The following is an 18,792-nucleotide window of genomic DNA, read 5'->3' as shown; positions in this document are numbered from 1 at the left end:
CCTGGGCTGGGTGGACACTGGAGAGGCAGGAGTGGATTTAGGAGAGGGTTAACAGTGCAGCGAGGACTCCTGCGCCTCGTTGCCTTCCCCGGAGTCTGCATTTTTATGCTGATTGGAAGCCTGCGCTGTGTGTGCTGCTGAAATTGAATGTCAGGCTTTTGATTTTGTTGCTGGTCTCTAATGAAATTTGACATTTAATGGTGAGTGCAGCGGCAGCGTGTGTGTGTGTGATCGGAGCTTGATTAGCGCACTCTAATTGACAGTAATTAGGCAGCTCCCTGATTGTTTCTAATTCTGCTATTAATTGTAAGGAACAGTATGATTGAGGATAAATTTGGTGCGTTGCTGCTGGGGATGCAGCTTCTTCAGCTCCGTATCGGAAGCCTATTGAGCCCATCACGCTCAGGTTCCTGAGTGTGGCAGCCCCAGTCACCTCGTCTGGCAGAGCAGTGCTGGGAGGGCAGGGCTTCTGCACAGGCCCTGGGGCCCGGCTCTGCCCCGAGAGCCACATCACCTCCTGGGCTGTCCCTTCCCCAAACGCCTCCCAGCCCTGTGAGGGCACTGCCTGTGAGGGCACTCGCTGGGGACCCCGGGCTGCTGCAGAGGTGCTGCTGCACGCGTCTGGCTGCGCGGGTGCCAGTGCTGCCCCTGTGGGATCGTTCTGCACGGACCCCAGTGCCAAGGGAGTACAGCCTGACTGCCCTGTGGGATTGTTCTGCATGGATCCCAGTGCAGACTGGCCCAGCCTGACTGCCCTGTGGGATTGTTCTGCACGGACCCCAGTGCAGACTGGTCCAGCCTGACTGCCCTGTGGGATTGTTCTGCACGGACCCCAGTGCCAAGGGGGTACAGCCTGACTGCCCTGTGGGATCGTTCTGCACGGACCCCAGTGCAGACTGGTCCAGCCTGACTGCCCTGTGGGATTGTTCTGCATGGATCCCAGTGCAGACTGGTCCAGCCTGACTGCCCTGTGGGATTGTTCTGCACGGATCCCAGTGCCAAGGGAGTACAGCCTGGCTGCCCCTGTGGGATCGTTCTGCATGGATCCCAGTGCCAAGGGGGTCCAGCCTGGCTGCCCCTGTGGGATCGTTCTGCACGGACCCCAGTGCAGACTGGCCCAGCCTGGCTGCCCCTGTGGGATCGTTCTGCATGGATCCCAGTGCCAAGGGGGTCCAGCCTGGCTGCCCCTGTGGGATCTGCCAGCCCTCAGCTGCAGTGGGTGTGGGAGTGGCCCTGTGCCATGGGGCTTTGCAGGTCCTGCCCTGTCTCATGGGGTTGTGAGCCAGCCAAGTACCGGGGCTGGTTCCAGAGCGCTTTGTGTCTGTGGGAGAGGAGTGTCACTGTCCCATGTGCATGACTTGCCTTATTTCTCTCCCCAGCTAACGGTACTGCCGACTCCCTCAGCTCCAGCCCAAACATTTCCAGTGCTGCCAGCCCAAAGCTGGAGCCGCCTCCGTCACCACATGCCAACAGGAAAAAGCATCGCAGGAAAAAGAGCACAGGGACAACTCGGCTGGATGGCCCCAGCACGGCAGCAGAAGGTAGGAAGGGTCTGCCTGGGGCAGGTCTGCTGCTCACAGGGTCCTGGCTGCTCTCTGGGGCCTGGGGCTTGGGGGGCTCCTCGTGCAGGGCTCAGCGGTGACCTGCGGCTCAGAGCACTCCTGGTCCCAGCAGCTTGGGCTGGGGCAGGAAAAGGCTACCAGCCTCTCTGATCTGCCTTTCCCTTCATTTCCCACATGTCCTGCACAACCACCATCATGCCTGTGTGTGCTCAGACAGTCACTGGTAATTACAATTGCTAACTGTAGCAGCAGCCCTGAGAGTACACCATATGGTTAAGGTGTGCTCTCAGACACTTCCCACTGCAAGGACCTAATTCCGCTGACTTGTAAATTGCCCAGACTTTCATAATTTACAAGACCTGTGCCGGGCACCTGCCTCAAGCCAAGGGTCTTTTGGAAGAGCTGGTCTGCTTCAGGGGACCCCTGAAGGCATGTGATTGCTTTCCCAATGTTCAGAGAGCTGATAGGGCTTGTGCTGAGAAATTCTGGTGTCTGTGCTTGCTGAAGAGGGACCCAAAGCTTGACAGGGAGGCTGCAAGGCATGGGGAAGACCCCAGAGTTGTCCAGGTGGAGATGAGCCTGGCAGTCATGTTCTCTAAAGCCTGCATCATGATATAGCTGCTGGAAAAGTGAGATGTGACTTTATCCTTGGTCATCCTGTCCCACAGCACTAAATAAGCTTCTGCAGTGAACCAAAGTAAAGATATAATTCACAGGGAAGGAAGTTTCAGTACAAGTGTTTGAAGTTAACAGTTGCTGCAAAACAATCCAGGAAATATTAGTCTGTACCTGAAGATGCTGCAGCTGCCCTGGCACCTTGCTCCAGTCTGCCTGCAGTCCAGCAGCCCAGGTGTCCCATAGCAGAGCAGCTCAAGTTCTTGTTCTTGGAATCATTGTCTGATGATGTGCAGAGCTGGGCAGCTCTGCTGGGTTTTTTCACTGTTGTAGTTGTCTGCATCTGAAATGCACAAGTCTAAGACAGGCTTCCCCTCTGTGGTGGTGGATTGAGGAACCTTGAGCATGGTTTGAGTCTGTCAAACTGGTGTCCCATGGACAGCAAGAAGCTTTGCCTGTATTGGCACTTTGTTCTTGGCTCTGTGTGTGTGTTGCCTCCTCAGACCCACTGTTGCTCTGCCCAGATTGGGTTGCAGTTCTCAGCCCAGTGCTGGGCAAGAGGAGAGGCTCATCCTTTGTATGAATAGTGGGGCAGTGAAGGAGGGCATGGTTTTGCACCCCCACACGTGAGACTGAGAAAGCCTGTGCTGAAGTAGTGTGTGCTGCCCTGTAAATAAATGCCAAGGGAGTTGTAAAGGAGGTCCAAAGCTGACCTTTGTGATGATTGGGTTTGTGATGGGGACACGAGGGCTCTCAGCTGAGCACAGCAAAGGCCAGGAAGCACAGGACTGGTGTGTCGGTGCTTGCAGAGGAGCTCTGGTCCTGCGGCCGCTCAGGTGATGGAGAGTGGGAGGTGCAGAGGCTGGGACCTGACCTTGCACAGAATGGGATGCCTTTTCCTAGTGGAAAAGGGAATTGAATGTGGGAACACTTTTATGAAGCAGTAACACCGACTAACCACTGCTTGAAGTCTTAAAATTTGATTAGTTCCTTTTGAACAACACATGCGTTCTTGGCAGAATTCCCAGCCCTCTGCTCCCAGATGCACAGGCTGGAGGGCTGTCACCCTTCCTGTGTGCCCAGGACAGGAGTCTTTGAGCAATCCCAGGTTTTCCATCATCTCACAGGCATATTTCTTCAGACACATGGTCACTCTTTCTGTCCTTCCTGGTTTGGCAGCATCCCTGGAAGGTGGAGTGATGGGGGTGCAGACATGGGGCAAGCATGAGTGCATCAGAGTATTTTTGTTGTTTCCTGCACTGGTCCTTGGCTGTGGTGGTGAGCTGGGCAGAGATCTGTCTTACCTGAAGTGTCTCAGGTTGATATAGTTAATTTAGAGCCCTATCAGGTGTTTTAGCAGTGTAACTTTTTCCTACAGTGTGCATTCCTCGGCATTTTTCAACACAGAACTTCATTTACCAGTGTCAGTTGCCAAACTTCACCTGTCACCGCACAGACCTTGCATGCTGTGGATGCTGGTGCTGCCAGTACTGGGAGCAGGAGGAGCCCGCAGTGTGTGGTCTGCAGTGCTGCTGGTGCCACAGTGCTGGCAGCAGGCGGCTGAGCTGCTCTGGGGCTGAGGGGGCGCCCGTGACCCGCAGGCACACAGGCAGCCCATGCTGCAGTGCTGCAGTGCTGCAGTGCTGCAGTGGAAGGAGCAGGGCGAGCACCATGGGAGGGTGAAGGGGGCACGGCACAGCAGAGGGGGCAGCTCATCCTCCACGTCTCCAGTGTGAACCCAGGCTGTCCAGGCCCCTGTGTCCTTCTCCAGAGGGGAGTGGGTGCAGCCCCTGCCCACTCAGTGCTGCTGGGGCAGAGCTGGCACAACCAGCTGCTCCCAGACCTGTGCTGGGGCACAGCGCTGCCGTGGGCTGCTGCAGGGTGGGTGTCTGGCTTCTGGTCAGCTGTTGACAATCTGAACTCACATTTCTTTTTTAAAAGAATCCAGTGTATTGGAAAATTGATCCAATTGCAAAATTGGAGCTCCAGAGGCTGGGTCAGTTCTGTCGTGCTCCCAGCTTGCCCTGCATCAACAGGACCTGCTGCTGTGGGCAGCCTCTGTGCCAGCAGAACCATGCTCTGAGTCCACGGGAGCAGCCACTGTTGCTGCACTTTGAGCTTCCCAGCTTGGTTTTAGCCAGTGCCAGCAGCAATGAGCTGTGTGCCCCATTTTGGCATGAGGGGGACATCCTCAAGAGAGGACCATGTGCATCCCTGTGCTCAGTATGAATTATGGACCTGGGTCACACATCCTTTCCATCCACCCCTGCCACGTGCCAGCTGCACAGCTCCTGCCCTGGTACCTCTGGGAGTGACTTGGTTGGTCTCTCTCCTGCTCTGAGCTCCAGGACTGTTCCAAGAACTGATGCAGCTCTGGACACTGTGGTAGCTCATCAGCAAGACCAGCAGGGCAAAGGCAGAGGAGTGAGGGACTCGGGCTGGTGCTCAGGTGCCACCCATGATGGGTCACTGTCCTGCATGCCAACCAGAGCCTGGCAACAAGCATGAGGAGATGCTGAGCCAATGTCTGAATGGTCCAGCTGTGGACCCTGGGCTGAGCATTGCCCCACACCGTGGGCATGGCCAGTGGTTTGTGTCGTGGACTGGTGTTCATAAGTATGACTGATACCCCCTTGAATCTTTTTTAGCTGCTTTGAACAGTTATGGCAGTTTTTTCAGAGCAGGGTAATTTGAGGTTTTTGCTTCTGCATAGTCAGCATGGTGAAAGTGTGAAATTGCTGTGCCAGGAGCGGGCTGTCGGGCCCTGTGGCAGAGCTGCCGTCCCGTGTGGCTGAGCTGCTGTCCCCTCGTGGTGCTCGTCCCTCTGTGGAGGTTCACTGTCCTGGCAGGAGCGTGGGGACAGCCCAGTGAGCAGCCTTGCTTTCTGTTAGCTCGCTCAGTGTGTCTGTACTGGTGTGGGGAGTACTGTGGAGGGACACCCCCAAACTCCCCGCCTTCCAGGAGCTGCAGGGGCCAGGCAGGCAGGGTGCCAGGCTCAGCCTCGGTGACAGCATCCCTGCGGGCAGCAGCAGCCCTGGGGCTGTGGAGGGAGCAGGTTTGCGCTGTGCTCGGGCTGCCTGCACCTGCCTCCACCCGCCCCACGCCGGGAGCTAGGCACGAGCAGCTCAGGTTAGCATCCTGGGAAAGTTGGTGAGGTCTGGGGATAAATTGCCATCAGTTTATCTCATTTAGGAGGTAATCAGAGCCAGGGACGTGCAGAGCAATTGAATCTTAGTTGTTCTGAAGTATCATAAATCAAACGAGCTGTTGCTTTTTTACATGGGCTCATGTTAAAGAGAGCTCTGTGTCAGGCTGCCAGGGAGCATCCGCAAACTATGGCAGGCGTGGGATTGGGCTGCCGGAGATGTCACCGAGCTGGGGAGTGCAGCTCGGGCTGTCAGGGAGCACCCACAGGCTGGCAAACGCGTGTCAGGCTGTCAGGGGACGGAGATGCTCATCCCCTGGTGTAGGTGCAGTGTCATCCTGCAAGGACCATCGGGAAAGTCTGCTCTTACCAGAGCCCAGCACAGCTCTGTGGCCAGGAGTGCCCTGTCCTGGCGTGGAGCAGCCCACAGCCCCCCTGCAGCCCCTCTCCTGTTTGCCTGGACCCTGGGCCCCTGTTGGTGCTCCCGGGAGGGCCCAGGAGCCAGCAGACACGGCTGAGGGCAGCGGCACCTTCGCGACGCTCCCTGCTCCACTCTCCCCATGGCTGCCACAGCTCCGGGGATAATGAACTTCTCATGTGCTTAAAGAGTGATGCAGGGTGCATGGCGAGAAGCTGACAGCCCCTTAATGTGCTTCTCAGTGGCGGCCAAACGACGCGGTTTTGTCTTTGTTTTTTAGTTTTAAAACCCACAGGAAATTGATGGCCAGTAAAGAGTTGTGTTGGGGCGATGTGCGTGATTAATGCCAACTGTCAGGGGCTGTCGAGGCCCATCGTGGCAAGGCAGGAGTGTGAGGCTGAGCCGTGCTCACCAGATTGCTGGGGATTCCAGCTGCTATCGCTCAGCTCCCGCCTGCCCCACACAGCTTTGTCACCCGCGCTTCCTTCCACCAAGCCTCTTAATTCAGTGCTAACAAGTCACTCCAGCTCATTACGGACCTTGGAGCTCCCTGCTCAGTCCTGGCGGGAGGGAGGCAGCCTGTGCTGGGCATTCTTTGGTTCAGCTGGTCCCCTGTCTCCGTCAGATCCCACCCCTTCAGTCTGTGGTTCCTGGGGACCTTTCACAGCTCTGTGTTCCCCTCTGAGGGACCCTCATGTGCGCACCCCTGACCCTGCCACGAGCCCCTGCTCACACCATGAAGCCCGTGCTGTCTGTGCCCTCCCTTCTGTGACCTGCCTCCCTGACACCTGCACACACCCCCAGGCCTGCCCCCCCTGTGCACACACTGCACCCCACATCGCATCCTCCCTGCCACGTACACAGAAACAGCACCGTTGGACCCTTGTGTGACCCCCTGCACGCCCCTGTGCAGCTGCGGTGTCCCTTGGGAGCACCTGCTCCTCCTGACACGCTGTCCTTCCCCGCACACGTTTGTGACCCCTCCGTATGCCCCTGGCCCAGCTCAGTGTGCCCCCTGCTGCCGCCCCCAGCCCCACGCCATCCCTGGGGCACTCTGGGGGCGCCGGGGCAGCGGCACTGGGGGCTCCGCACGGCGCTGCTCCTGCTGCGCTCTCCCGGCGCCTGTCCCCGCGGAGGGCCTGTCCCTGTCGCACTAATACAGGTTGGGAATATTGGGTTTAATGATCTGCAAAATGAGGAGGTAGCGAGCTGACATTTACGAATGGTGCTGCATCCTTCTCTTCCCAGACGCCTGCTAATTTGTTGATATCCCAAACACCTCATAATGATATGGTACAGTCGCAGCTTGCAAACAAGCACCCGAGGCCAGGGGCTGCTGGCTGCCCTGCTCCAGGACCCTTCCCACGGGCTTGGCAGCCAGAGAGCAGAGCTGCGGGCCAGCGTCTCCCTGCATGTCTGACAGGCCCTGCTCTGGTTCCTGCCGTGTGCCCCACATGCTGGAGGCGGCCCCCCACCCCTCCCTGCGTGACTACCCACTCTCCAGGGCATCTGGAGGCACTTCTATATGCCAGCACAAAGTGGGAGAAGGGGTGGGAGTGGGAGAAGGACGGCATGCAGGGAGAGAGAGAGGCTGGATGTGACTGGGAGATGGTGAAGAGCAGAGGTGACAGAGGAAACTTCTGCTTCAGGAGTGGGGCTCAGTGGCAGCTCTGCTTCCTGTGTTGCTGATGTTGAGTGGAATCCTGTTCCTCTCTGCTGGACCTGTCGGGTTGCAGGGAAGGTGTCCTGCACTGTCCTGCTCCCATCTGCTCAGGAAGGAGCCTGCTGAGAAGCTGTCTGGCATGGAAGGCTCTCTGCCTGGTGTGCTGGGATGGAGATGCTCCTGCCATCCCCTGTGCTGAACTCTCCCTTCCCATGAGGGAAGAAAGTGCTGCCCTGGGCCTTTGGGCTGGTGTGGGGGAGCTCTGTCCAGTGCCCTGTACAGACAGGGAATTGCTGTGCCATGTCCAAATGCTGGGAGCACAGTCCTGCTGCACTTGATGCAGACCAGAGGGACACTGCTCCGTCCTCTGTCCTCACAGAGCTGCTTCGTGTCCTGGTGCTTCTGGGGCAGGGCGCAGCCCCCTGTATTGCTGCCTGTGCTCTGAGAGTGCTGCCCCAAGCTGTGTGGGGGCATCTGGGGTAGGGGTGAGGCATGGGCCCAGCCTGTCCCACGCTGCCTGCGTGCACCCCACGGCGAAGCAGGGTGTCCGTGGGAGTGGAGGTGGGGAGTACTGCTCCTGTGGCTCCACGTCAGGGTCCCTACAGGAGGCTCTCTGGGCTGGGCACCAGTGCAGGGTGTAGCCAGCGCCCTTTGCAGAGCAGGACCAAGCTCTGCCCCAGCCCTGTATTGAAGCTGAGGTGTTTTTAGCTCCCCAGTGTACCCCTTGTGCTCAGAGCTGTACTTCCCCCCACTCAGAGCTTAGAGAGGGGGCTTGGCACAAGCTGTGAAGGCAGCACTCTGTGTCACTGCAGCTCCCCTTCCTTTTCCTCTCTGGCATCCCACAGGTGTCAGTGGGACACGCTGTTCCACTGGGCACCCTCGCCCCAGGGCTGCCTTGAGCAGCAGGTGCAGGCTCCCTTGCATCCTGGTGGGCACTGCATACCCTCCTGCTGTCCCTCTGGTCTCGCACAGGATGTCTCCATCCCTCGTTCTTGGCAGCCCCGTGGTGCTTTGCCCAGGGCTGGGGTGCTGGCAGAGGGAGGGAGCCTGTCCTGGGCTGCTCCTGTCCCTGCCGGCCCTGCCCATGCTGCTGGCTGCTGGGCTCTGGGTGCCACGGGGCCCTGCTGTCCGGCCGTGCCCTCCTAATCCTGCTCCTGCTCAGAGCCCTGCTTCTGGGGCAGCGTCGGGAGGGGGTCATGGGGTTAACACCCATTAGCAGAGCTGGCTCACACCACTCTGCTCAGCAACTCTTCACGGAGCTCAGTCTTTAAAACATCATCAAAAAATCATCAAGAGAGAGAGAGAGAGGCAGCGCATTCATTTCCACTGCCCACTAATTCTAATGGATCTGGTGTAATGGGCTCCCACCAGCACACTGGGGCAGCTACAGGGCTGGGGGTCTGCCATGGTGGGGCTGGGGGCTCTGCCATCCTGGGGCTGGGGGCTCTGCCATGGTGGAATCGTGGGGGGGGCTCTGCCATCACAGGGCTGGGGCTCTGCAATCGTGGGGCTGGGGGCTCTGCCATCGCAGGGCTGGGGGCTCTGCCATCACAGGGCTGGGGGTCTGCCATGGTGGGGCTGGGGGCTCTGCCATCCTGGGGCTGGGGGCTCTGCCATCCCGGGGCTGGGGGCTCTGCCATCCTGGGGCTGGGGGCTCTGCCATGCCGGGGCTGGGGGCTCTGCCATCCCGGGGCTGGGGCTCTGCAATCGCTAGAGGCTCTGCTATGGTGGGGCTGGGGGCTCTGCCATGGCAGGGCTGGCGGCCAGGCTCTGCCATCTGCCCCCAGGCAGCCGCTCACTCAGAGGCAGCTGGGAAGGGCTCCCTGCTCCTGTAGGAGTGGCGTCCTCTGAGGTCTGAGCCCAGTCAGGCTGGAGCTGGCAAGCGCTGGCACTTCTCTGGCCTCCAGGAAGGAGCTGTGCCCATGTGTGGGGCAGGAGAGGGAGTTCTGCCAGTTCTGCTTCAGCAGAGTTAGTCTAAACCCTTCTGCTTATGTCATCTGCTTGGTGCCTCCCTCTCATCCGGCCAGAAATGGCCCTGCCACATTGGAAACCTGTACCTCTCCCCAGAAGAAGCTGAGAATACCCAGTGCTTTCCCTAAAACAACTGCTCAAGTCTGATTCAACTTGTATGGGTGCCCTGAGGAGCTCGGGAACTGGTCCTAGACCATCCCAGGAGGTGGGTGTGCACAGCATTCAAAGCTGCTGCAAGTCCTTGATTCCCTCCCCAACTCTGCTGGTCCTCCTGTGTGAATGCTGCAGCGTGTGTCCATGCAGTGCCACGCTCTTCTGTCATAGTCATGTGTGCTGAGGCCTCCAGAGAGATCCAGCCCCAGAGTGCTGTCCTACACTGTGAGGTGGGGAATTGGCCACAGCACAGCAGAAAAGCTGTGGTCCTTTGTTAGCTCTTCCCGGGCTCCGAGAGCAACAGGGCCTTTGTTTGGCGTGAAGCTGGAATCCAGGAGGCACAAAGCAGGAGGGGAACGGAGGTCCTGCATCTTGCAGAGCTGGCGCCAGGGCTTTGGTTGGCCTGGGACTGCTCCCAGGGCTGGGACTGGGCAGCCCCAGGGCTCTGGAATGTCCCTCAGCTGTGACAGCAGGAAAGTCTGTCCAAGTCAGGTTGGAGCCCCAGAAGCCTCTCATCCAGAAGGAGGGAAGCTCCTGCCCTGCTGTGAATGTCCTGAGCAGAGTGCTGGGAGCGTGGTGCCTCAAGGAGCAGCAGTGACCCCCACACCAGAGCCCTGGGCAGGCAGGGCTGACGTCTGCTTCCCTGGGAAGTGTACAGGTGCAGGAAGGCTGGGGCTGGGATTCCTGCCTGCCTGCTTGGTGGGGAGGTGCTGGGCAAACAGGAACAGGGAAGATGGAGCTGTGTGAGCCCTCGCTGTGTCCTGCTGACTGTGATGTCCTCGTCCTGCTGTGCAGGAGTGCCTCAGCAGCAGGAGGAGGACTCTAAGTGCACCCAGTGCTTCCCCAGTCCAGGCAGCTGGCTTGGGCTCAGCAACACAGCAGCAGCAGCAGCCACAGGTGGCTCAGACCAAGGCAGGACGAGGTTTGAGAGCAGGGCCTGTTGTGATGTGTCAGGGTGCCCCAGGAGCGCTGTCGGCAGATGCTCCCTGCAGCACCTGGGCAGCCTCTGCCCACGGAGCTGCTGCTCATTGCTGGGGCTGGGAGTGCTCAGCAGCCCTGGGGCTGTGGGGGGATGGTCCTGGCTTCCCTGCAGTCTGGGGGCTCCCTGCCCGTGCTGGGCTCTGGCAGCACTCACAGGGGCTGGTGCCAGCAAGCAAAGGAGGCAGTGCCTGTTAGCCTGGCTGTTGCCTGGTTATTTCCTCTCCCAGTATTCACAGGCTGGCAGCTGTATATTTTCCAAGAATCTTGTTCTTGAGCTGGGACTTGATGTCTGTGGGGTCTCTCCTGTGGCTGAGAGCTGGAGGAAAGTGTTGGACAAGTGGGATGTCCCAGTTACACCTGTGCATCACAGAGGGGAGAGTCCAGCAGCGTGGCTGACTACCCCCTCCCTGCAGTCTGTCATCCTCCTGAGGGCTCAGTCTCTCATTCCAGGACACATGCAGCTGCAGACATCTTTCCCCAGAGGAGGAGTCCCAGGCTGATTTAGGGTGAAATGAGTAAAAGAGCCTTGCCTTCCTATCTGGGAAGGACAAGCCAAGCCCTCATGCTGGAGTCATTCCATTCTCTCCAGGCCAGGATAGCGTGGAGACCCAGCCTTGTGCTCCTGCACCAGTTCACGAGCACTGGTGGTCTCCAGGCCTGGTGCTTGTCCGTGCAGGTGCTGACCACGAGCCTGGAGCAAGGGCTGTGCACTCCCATCGTGCCCAACGGACCTGTCTCTGCTGAGGAGGCTTCCCAGGGCTGCACCGTGTTCTGGGGATGTTTGTGGACACAGCCTGGCTCAGGTGGGCCCAGGAGGCCCCGCAGTAGCTGAGGGTGGCCATGCCCTCGGTGGGACACAGGCAGGGGCCTCTGCAGCCCCTCACTGTGGGCTGTGCAGCTCCTCAGTGTCTGCCTTTCTGCTGCTCCCCTGTGCAGTGAGAGCCCTCTGTGTGGCACAGAAGTCAGGGAGAGGAGGGGGATCCCCCTCAAACCCCTCCAGACTCCCCTGCTCACCTCCCCACGTCATGCCCCGTGTGCACAGGCCCTGCCAGGCTTGAGGCCAGCGCAGCTCTGCCTTGATGTGGGCCAGAGGCCCCTCGGCCTCCGCGCTGTCTCTGGAGCTGAGCAGTTGACTCCCTGCTTTTAATAGAGAGCTGGGAAGGCACATTATGGAGATGAGGGTGTTATTTGCATAACGCTAATTAGGTAATTACAAATCATTTTGCTATGAGCTGAAGCGTGTGCTGTGACATAACGTTTATTAGTCATTCCATTCAGGCCCCGCTTAGTTAAGTCATTTACTGCACTAACTACTGAAGTTGGCAATAAAAGGTAAATGCTGGTGCTGGGTGTGAGGCTGACACGACACCCCATGAACTGTGCCCGTGGGGGGCCGTGTGAGGCAGAGCCAGGCTGGCAGGTGTTAGCAGGGCAGAGCACCTCGTGAGCCTTGGTGAGGAGCTGCCTGTGAGCCGCTGCACAGGCTCCTCTTCCTGGCCTCTCACTCCGTGTGCAGGGCCCGTCCAGGGCGGGCACAGAGCCCTGGCACTGGGGCTGTCTGCAGGCACCGGCCCCGTGGAGGAGCTGATTGCACTGCTCCAGAGGCTGGCAGCTTTCTCTGAGGGTGGGACACAGGGCAGGGAGAGCTCCACAAGCCAGTGGAGCTGTGAGGGGCAGGGCTGGCACAGAGCTCTCATTCTTCTCTGCAGGAGACAGGGACTTGCCTGTCCCAGCCTGCTGGGCTCTGCTGCTGCCTCAACCCTGCCATGTGCGGACGGCAGGATCTGTCCCATGGCAGACCTCCTCCTTCCCAGTCTCACGTTAGGCACGCCTTTCTCTTCCAGAACCAGATGAGCCATTTGAGTTCATTATCGTGTCACTGACGGGGCAGACGTGGCTCTTTGAAGCCTCAACGTCAGAGGAGCGAGAGCTCTGGGTACAGGCCATTGAGAGCCAGATCCTGGCCAGCCTGCAGGGCTGTGAGAGCAGCAAAAACAAGGTAAGAGGTCTTGGCCAGCTTCTGTTCTGTCTTCTCTGGCATCTGCTTTGCTACATTCCTCCATGTCCCACACTGGCCTGTCTGTCCACGCTGAATCCTTTGGGATCCCTCTCCTCCCAGTAGGAGTTCAGTCCTGTCCCTGGGACTGTGCAGTTCCCTTGGGTTTCTTGTCACCTCGTCCCCACCTGGCTCTGGCCCCACAGAGTACTCTTCAGTCCGTGTGGCTGGATCCTTCATGGTTCATTCCCTCCCTGGGCATTTCTGCCCTTTCTCCCCACTTTGGCTCGCTGTCCCCTGCTCCTCTGGCCCTCCAGCCTCTGTTGTCAGAGCCGCCATGCTGAGCAGCCTGCTGGAGCACAGTGTGGCGTGGCAGGAGGGGTGCAGGGTGCGGGTAGGGGGGCTGGCCTGCAGTGAAGGGCCGTGTGGGGTTCTTTGCAGGCTCGGCTGGGCAGCCAGGGCGACGCGCAGGCCATGCAGGCCGTCCGCACGGCGCGCGGGAACAGCTTCTGCGTGGACTGCGATGCTCCCAGTAAGAGATGGCACCCTGGGCGGGGGGCTCACGCAGGAGGGGAGGGGAGGGGGCTCCAGGCACCCCCTGTCTCAGCCCAGAGACGCCTGCTCTGTGTGTCTGTCCTGCCCTGTCCTGCAGTGGAGCTGCTCCTCGGGGTGGGGTACAGCCCCCACTGCCACCCTGTGACCCCTCCTGGGCCAGCCTGAGGGCCTGGCCTCTCCAAGGACACCCAGCTGGGACGGACTCTGCTGGGCAGGTGCCTGCAGATACGAGTCTGAGCCGCAGGAGACGGGCTGGTCACTCTGGGCAGGTTATTAACACTCATCCTGCTGCCCTCAGATCCGGACTGGGCCAGCCTGAACCTGGGCGCTCTCATGTGCATCGAGTGCTCCGGGATCCACCGCAACCTGGGCACCCACCTGTCCCGTGTGCGCTCCCTGGACCTGGATGACTGGCCTAGCGAGCTTCTCATGGTCATGACGGCCATTGGCAACGCCCTCGCAAACGCTGTCTGGGAGGGAATGGTGGAGGGCTACCCCAAGCCCACGCCTGAGAGCAGTCGGTAAGGGAGGTGGTGAACCCCAGAGATGCTTCTTGGGAACTGCACAGAAGGTGACACTGCACGGGTTGGGAGCAGCCATTGGGGCAGGCAGGATTCCTCAGATGCCCCAGTGTGGGGCTCCTACCTGCCCGCGAGGCACTGGCCACCCTCTCCTGCCACCCTGGCGGGGCACTGGGGCTGAGGCCAGCTGCGAAGCCGAAGGGGTTAAGAGAGATGGCTTGGCGGCGTGGTGTGGGTCCCCAGGGCCTGTCCCTTTCAGCCCTTGTCTGTGCCGATCGCCGCCGCTCTCCTGTCACTCAGGCCGACAAGAGCCCATTCTGCGCTTATCAGCGCCGGGGCGCGGGTCAGGCCCGCCGGCAGCGCGCATGCGCGCCGCGCCATTGATGGCCGCCCGCCAGCCGCAGATGGAGAGAATGGCAGCAGATAGCGGGGCACGGCGCGCATCGATCCGCCGCCCCGGCGGGACGGACGCGGAGACAGCCTTTGTCTGCACCAGCCGGGACGGCGGCAGCGATAAGGTGTCTCCCGTGGCACTGAGCTGGCGTGTGCAGCGCTGGCCTTTTCCTGCCGCTGGCCATGGCCCGCGCACAGGCCTGCGGCAGGGATGGTCCCCGAGCTGCCCCACACGGGCCCACAGCACCGGGGGTGAGGGGCTGCAGCCGGAGCTGCACACGGACAGCTGCGGGGCTGGCTGCAGGACACTGCTGCTGCTGTGCAGGCATGGCTGCAAGCACACCGTGTCCGTAGGGAGCTGAAGGAGGGGCACGGAGTGTCGGGAAGGTGTCCAGAGTGGGATGACAGAGCCTCGGTGGCAGCTGTGGGCACAGGGGCACGGCAGGGGCTAGGCAGAACAGACCTGGATGTGACAGATGTTCACTGCTCACACAAGTATGTTCTCATGGCAGTGCTGATACTCGTGTCCTTTTGTGCATGGGGCCCAGGCAAACGGTCTCAACTGTGACTGTGACAATGTCCTGTCTGGCAGGGAGGAGAAGGAGCGCTGGATCCGGGCTAAGTATGAGCAGAAGCTCTTTCTGGCCCCTCTGCCCCAGTCTGACATCCCGCTGGGGCAGCAGCTGCTGCGGGCCGTGGTGGAGGATGACCTGCGGCTCGTGGTGACACTCCTGGCCCATGGCACCAAGGAGGAAGTGAACGAGACCTATGGAGACGGAGACGGGCGCACAGCACTGCATCTCTCTTGCGCAATGGCCAATGTGGTCTTCACACAGCTGCTCATCTGGGTAAGGCAGAACACGCACCTCCACCGCAGTGCTTCTGGTGCTATCCCAGTGCTTCCCCACCTCCCTGCTACCTTTATCCATCCTGCTTCTGTGGTTTCCCCACATGCCCACTTAACTGACCTGCCCCACTCTCTTGGTGCCCTGTCCATGCCCACCACTCTCTGCCCCCTGCCGCTGCCATGCCCGTGGCTACAGGGTTCCCAGGTAGCACTAACCAGCTGCTTGTCTCCCATGCAGTACGGAGTGGATGTGAAGAGCCGGGACGCTCGGGGCCTGACTCCACTGGCCTATGCCCGGCGAGCAGGCAGCCAGGAGTGCATCGACATCCTGCTGCAGCACGGCTGCCCCAGCGACAGTGCCGCCACGCTGACCCCCAGCCTGCCGCGCCGCAACGCCAACGCCAACAACAACGCCGCGCCCGTGGAGCTCAGCGCCGGCCCCGGCACGGGCTAGTCCGGCACTGCCCTCTGCTCACTGCACCCGTGGAGCTCAGCCCTGGCACGGACTAGCCCAGCGCTGCCCTCTGCTCACCATGACCATGGAGCTCAGCCCCAGCACGGGCTAGCCCGGCATGGCCCTCTGCTCACCATGACCATGGAGCTCAGTGCCAGCCCCAGCACAGGCTAGCCCAGCACTGCCTTCTGCTCACTGTGCCCATGGAACTCAGCCCTGGCACGGGCTAGCCCGGCATGGCCCTCTGCTCACCGCACCCATGCAGCTCAGTGCTGGCCCTAACACGGGCTAGCCTGGCACAGCCCTCTGCTCACCATGCCCATGCAGCTCAGTGCCATTCCCAGCATGGGCTAGCCTGGCACTCTGCTCATTGTGCCCATGCAGCTCAGCCCCGGCACAGGCTAGCCTGGCACTGCCTTCTGCTCACTGTGCCCGTGGAGCTCAGCACTGGCCCAGGCTAGCCCAGCACAGCCTCTGCTCACCGCACCCATGCAGCTCAGTGCTGGTCCTAGCACGGGCTAGCCCGGCACAGTCCTCTGCTGACTGTGCCCATGGAGCTCAGCCCCGGCACAGGCTAGCCTGGCACGGCCCTCTGCTCACCGTGCCCATGCAGCTCAGTGCCGTTCCTGGCACAGCCTCTGCCCGTGCACAGCTGCCCTGCAGCCCTGCCGCGGAGCAGGGCCGCAGGAGCGGCTCTGAGAGCCCCACAGTCCCTGCCCCAGCAGAACCCCGCTGCAGGCAGGAGAGGCTGGGAGCCAGCTGGGAGCCAGGTCTGCTCCCCTGCGCTCGTTCCAGCCGCCTCTGGCCGTGTCGCTGTGCAGAGCCCGTGCTGGCAGCTTGTGAGGGCTCCTGCACAATCCTGGGGTGGCTCCAGGGCGCCCCGCTCCCGTGACCGGTACGTGCATGGGGAGCAGTGTCTCCTGCTCCCCACACACATCTGTAGATAAAGCAGGGGCTGGGGGCAGCTCAGCTGTGTGGCCTCCCCTGCACAGCAGCACCAGGGAGGCTGATGGCTGCGCCTGCTCCCTCAGGGAGGTCAGTGTGGTCACTTCCCTCCTGCTCTCCCTCCGTGTTGGCCTTGCCACGCCCCCAGTGCGGTGCTGAGGTGGGGGGCAGCAGGAGGTGCGTGTTTCTCCATTGCACCCCAAAGCTCCTCTGCTTCTGGCCAGTGCGGGAGGGCTGCACGCACCCAGACTGCTCCCCGTGTGCTGATGCAAGGGTGGCGCCTCCCCAGCACTGCCCCTGGACAAAGGCCTCCCCAGCCTCCCTGCTGACCTAGAGGGGAAAGAGGATGGTCACCTCGGGATCCCCAGCTCTGTCTGTCTGTCTGTAGAGTCACTGTCCTTCCAGGTTAAAGCTCCAAGCCATACACAGTGTCTCCATCAGAGCCTCCCGCTGGCTCCCGCTGCTGCCCAGGTGGGGCTGGTCTCCAGCTGAGCAAGAGGAGAGGAGAGGAGCATCTCTCTGCATTGGGGTCAAGCCTCTAGCTGAATGCTGGAACCTCAAGGCTTTGGACACTGCTATGGAATGTCTCTGTCACTTGTGTATAAAATGTACATTGGAAATATTTATATGGACACTCTGTATATACGGTTTCTTTTCCATAAGTTGCCCTGTGTGTGTTATCTGCAGCCAAGGAGATAAAGGCCAATAAAGCAACCCACCTCCTGCCAGGCCAGTGTCTCAGTGTGCTGCCTTTGGGGCCTCCACGCAGCCCTGGTTTGCAGCTGGCTCTCCAGCCCACACTGACCAACGTTTAGCTCTTACGTTTAGCTCTTCTCCTCGGGCTCGGGCTCTGATAACAGGAGTTTTGTGCCAGAGCAGGCTCCTGGGACAGGCAGAGTGCTGAGGCTGGAGGGGAGATGTGCCAGCCTGGGGCACTGAGGGACAGTGCCAGAACATGGCCCCAGAGGAATGCCCAGCTCTGGGGATGGGAGATGGGCGCAGCAGAGGGCAGTGCTGGAGAGGACACATGCAGGGCAGGGACGTGGGCCAGCTGCTCCCTGTGCGCAGGACAGCAGTGTGGAGCTGGGCTGGGGAAGGCAGGGAGTGATGGGCTGCCTCACGAGCCAGGAGTGCAGCTGCAGGATCATCGGGTCCCGAGGACAGACAGACCCCGAGCAGTGCGGGGAGCCGTGTGCCTGCCTTGCCTTGGCCTGCACATCGTGGCCATGGGCACAGCAGGGCCCCAGTGCTGGGCTGGCTGCGCCCGGGCCACAGCACAGCAGCACTCTGGGGTTCCAGGTGTGCCTGCAGTGTCCCTGTGCTGTGCTGGGGCCGCGCTGCCCTTGGGCCCCAAGCCTGTGCGGCAGTGCTGCAGGAAGGGAGGTGCCAGGACACCCCCAGCTGGCACAGGTACCCTCAGATGTCCCTGCCACACCCTGCTGCCTCCTCCTGTGCCTCTCCCGTGGCAGAGGCTGCCTTGCTGGGGGCTGCAGATGGCGGCCCCAGCCCCTCCACTCCTTCATGTTCTGGCTACGCGTGTCCATGTTGACATGGTCCTCATCCTGGTCCTGGTCCCGGTCCTGGTCCAGTTCCGGTCCAGCCCCTGTGCCCATGTCACCCCTCATTGCCATCCCCTCGTGGTGCCCATGGGTGCCCCCGCACCGGCCCTGGCCCCAGCCCAGTGCTGGGTTTGGTTAATTTCCTGGCGACTGCATTAACGGGAATGGAAGCCGAGGGACGGCAGCTCCTCTGGGGCCCATTAATCATCCCCCTCAGACAAGCTGCCTTGATTACAAGTGGCAAGAAATTCATTAGGGCTGCGGCTCTGACAACTTTTATCTGCGCGGCTGGATCTGACTCATTAGGCAGCCAAATTAAAGCCATGATGGGCCCTGATGAAATTCACTGCTTGTTTATCTTGTGCGATCTGATACATCTGCCCATACATCATCTCCTGCGCGGGATCCCGCCCTACCCAGCCCTGGCGCCTCCTTTCCCATCCCAGCCCTGCCCCAGGCCCCCAGGTGCCAACCCGGCCCTAGCTCTGACCCCAGGAACCCCCTGCCTGTCCCCACACTCTGCTGCGGCACTGGGGCTGGAGCTGGGGCTGCGAGCCATGGCCATGCCACCAGGAGCCATGCGGGGACAGCTCTGGAACCAAAATCCTGCAGCACCCGGAACTGGAAGGGACCACAGAGATCATCAATGTCCAGGGTCTGGGGCCACACAGCCCACGCAGTGCCCATGGGGTGCAGGCTGCTCAGGGCACACGGAGCCCTGGCCAGGTTCTGCGGGCAGTGGCACTGCTGTGGGCACACAGCCCCGTGGGGACAGGCCCTGTGCCCTGCTGCTGCTCAGACTGCAAACAGGTGCTGGGGGTCCTGGTGATGCCCCTTGCTGGCACCTGGGGCAGGGAATGCCACCAGGTCCATGCAGGCTGTGACACTGTCCTGAGGAGCCAAGAGTGGGCCAGACCCAGCCCAGCGTTACTGCAGTGTTGGGGCACATCTGGGGGCCAAGGTGACCAACGTGGCTCCAGGTGGGCCAGGACAGGCTGCGTGAGGCAGGAGCTC

General features: G+C 60.7%; 1 protein-coding gene across 2 annotated transcripts in view; it reads left to right on the top strand.

The window, feature by feature from the left end:
* AGAP3 (ArfGAP with GTPase domain, ankyrin repeat and PH domain 3) overlaps window positions 1–16,949 on the top strand; it is a 115,708-nt gene extending 98,759 nt beyond the window's left edge. For both annotated transcript variants that reach the window (XM_064703683.1, XM_064703685.1), the window contains exons 13-18: window positions 1,380–1,541; window positions 12,353–12,507; window positions 12,946–13,036; window positions 13,358–13,580; window positions 14,566–14,821; window positions 15,059–16,949. In XM_064703683.1, the coding sequence (XP_064559753.1) occupies window positions 1,380–1,541; window positions 12,353–12,507; window positions 12,946–13,036; window positions 13,358–13,580; window positions 14,566–14,821; window positions 15,059–15,274 (1,103 nt within the window). In that variant the 3' untranslated portion in view covers window positions 15,275–16,949. The remainder of the gene's footprint in view (window positions 1–1,379; window positions 1,542–12,352; window positions 12,508–12,945; window positions 13,037–13,357; window positions 13,581–14,565; window positions 14,822–15,058) is intronic.
* The last annotated feature ends 1,843 nt before the right edge of the window (window positions 16,950–18,792 follow it).

The sequence above is a fragment of the Zonotrichia leucophrys genome, chromosome 2 (genome assembly GCF_028769735.1).
Source record: "Zonotrichia leucophrys gambelii isolate GWCS_2022_RI chromosome 2, RI_Zleu_2.0, whole genome shotgun sequence".
NCBI lineage: Eukaryota > Metazoa > Chordata > Aves > Passeriformes > Passerellidae > Zonotrichia > Zonotrichia leucophrys.
This window is presented reverse-complemented; position numbering and strand designations above follow the sequence as displayed.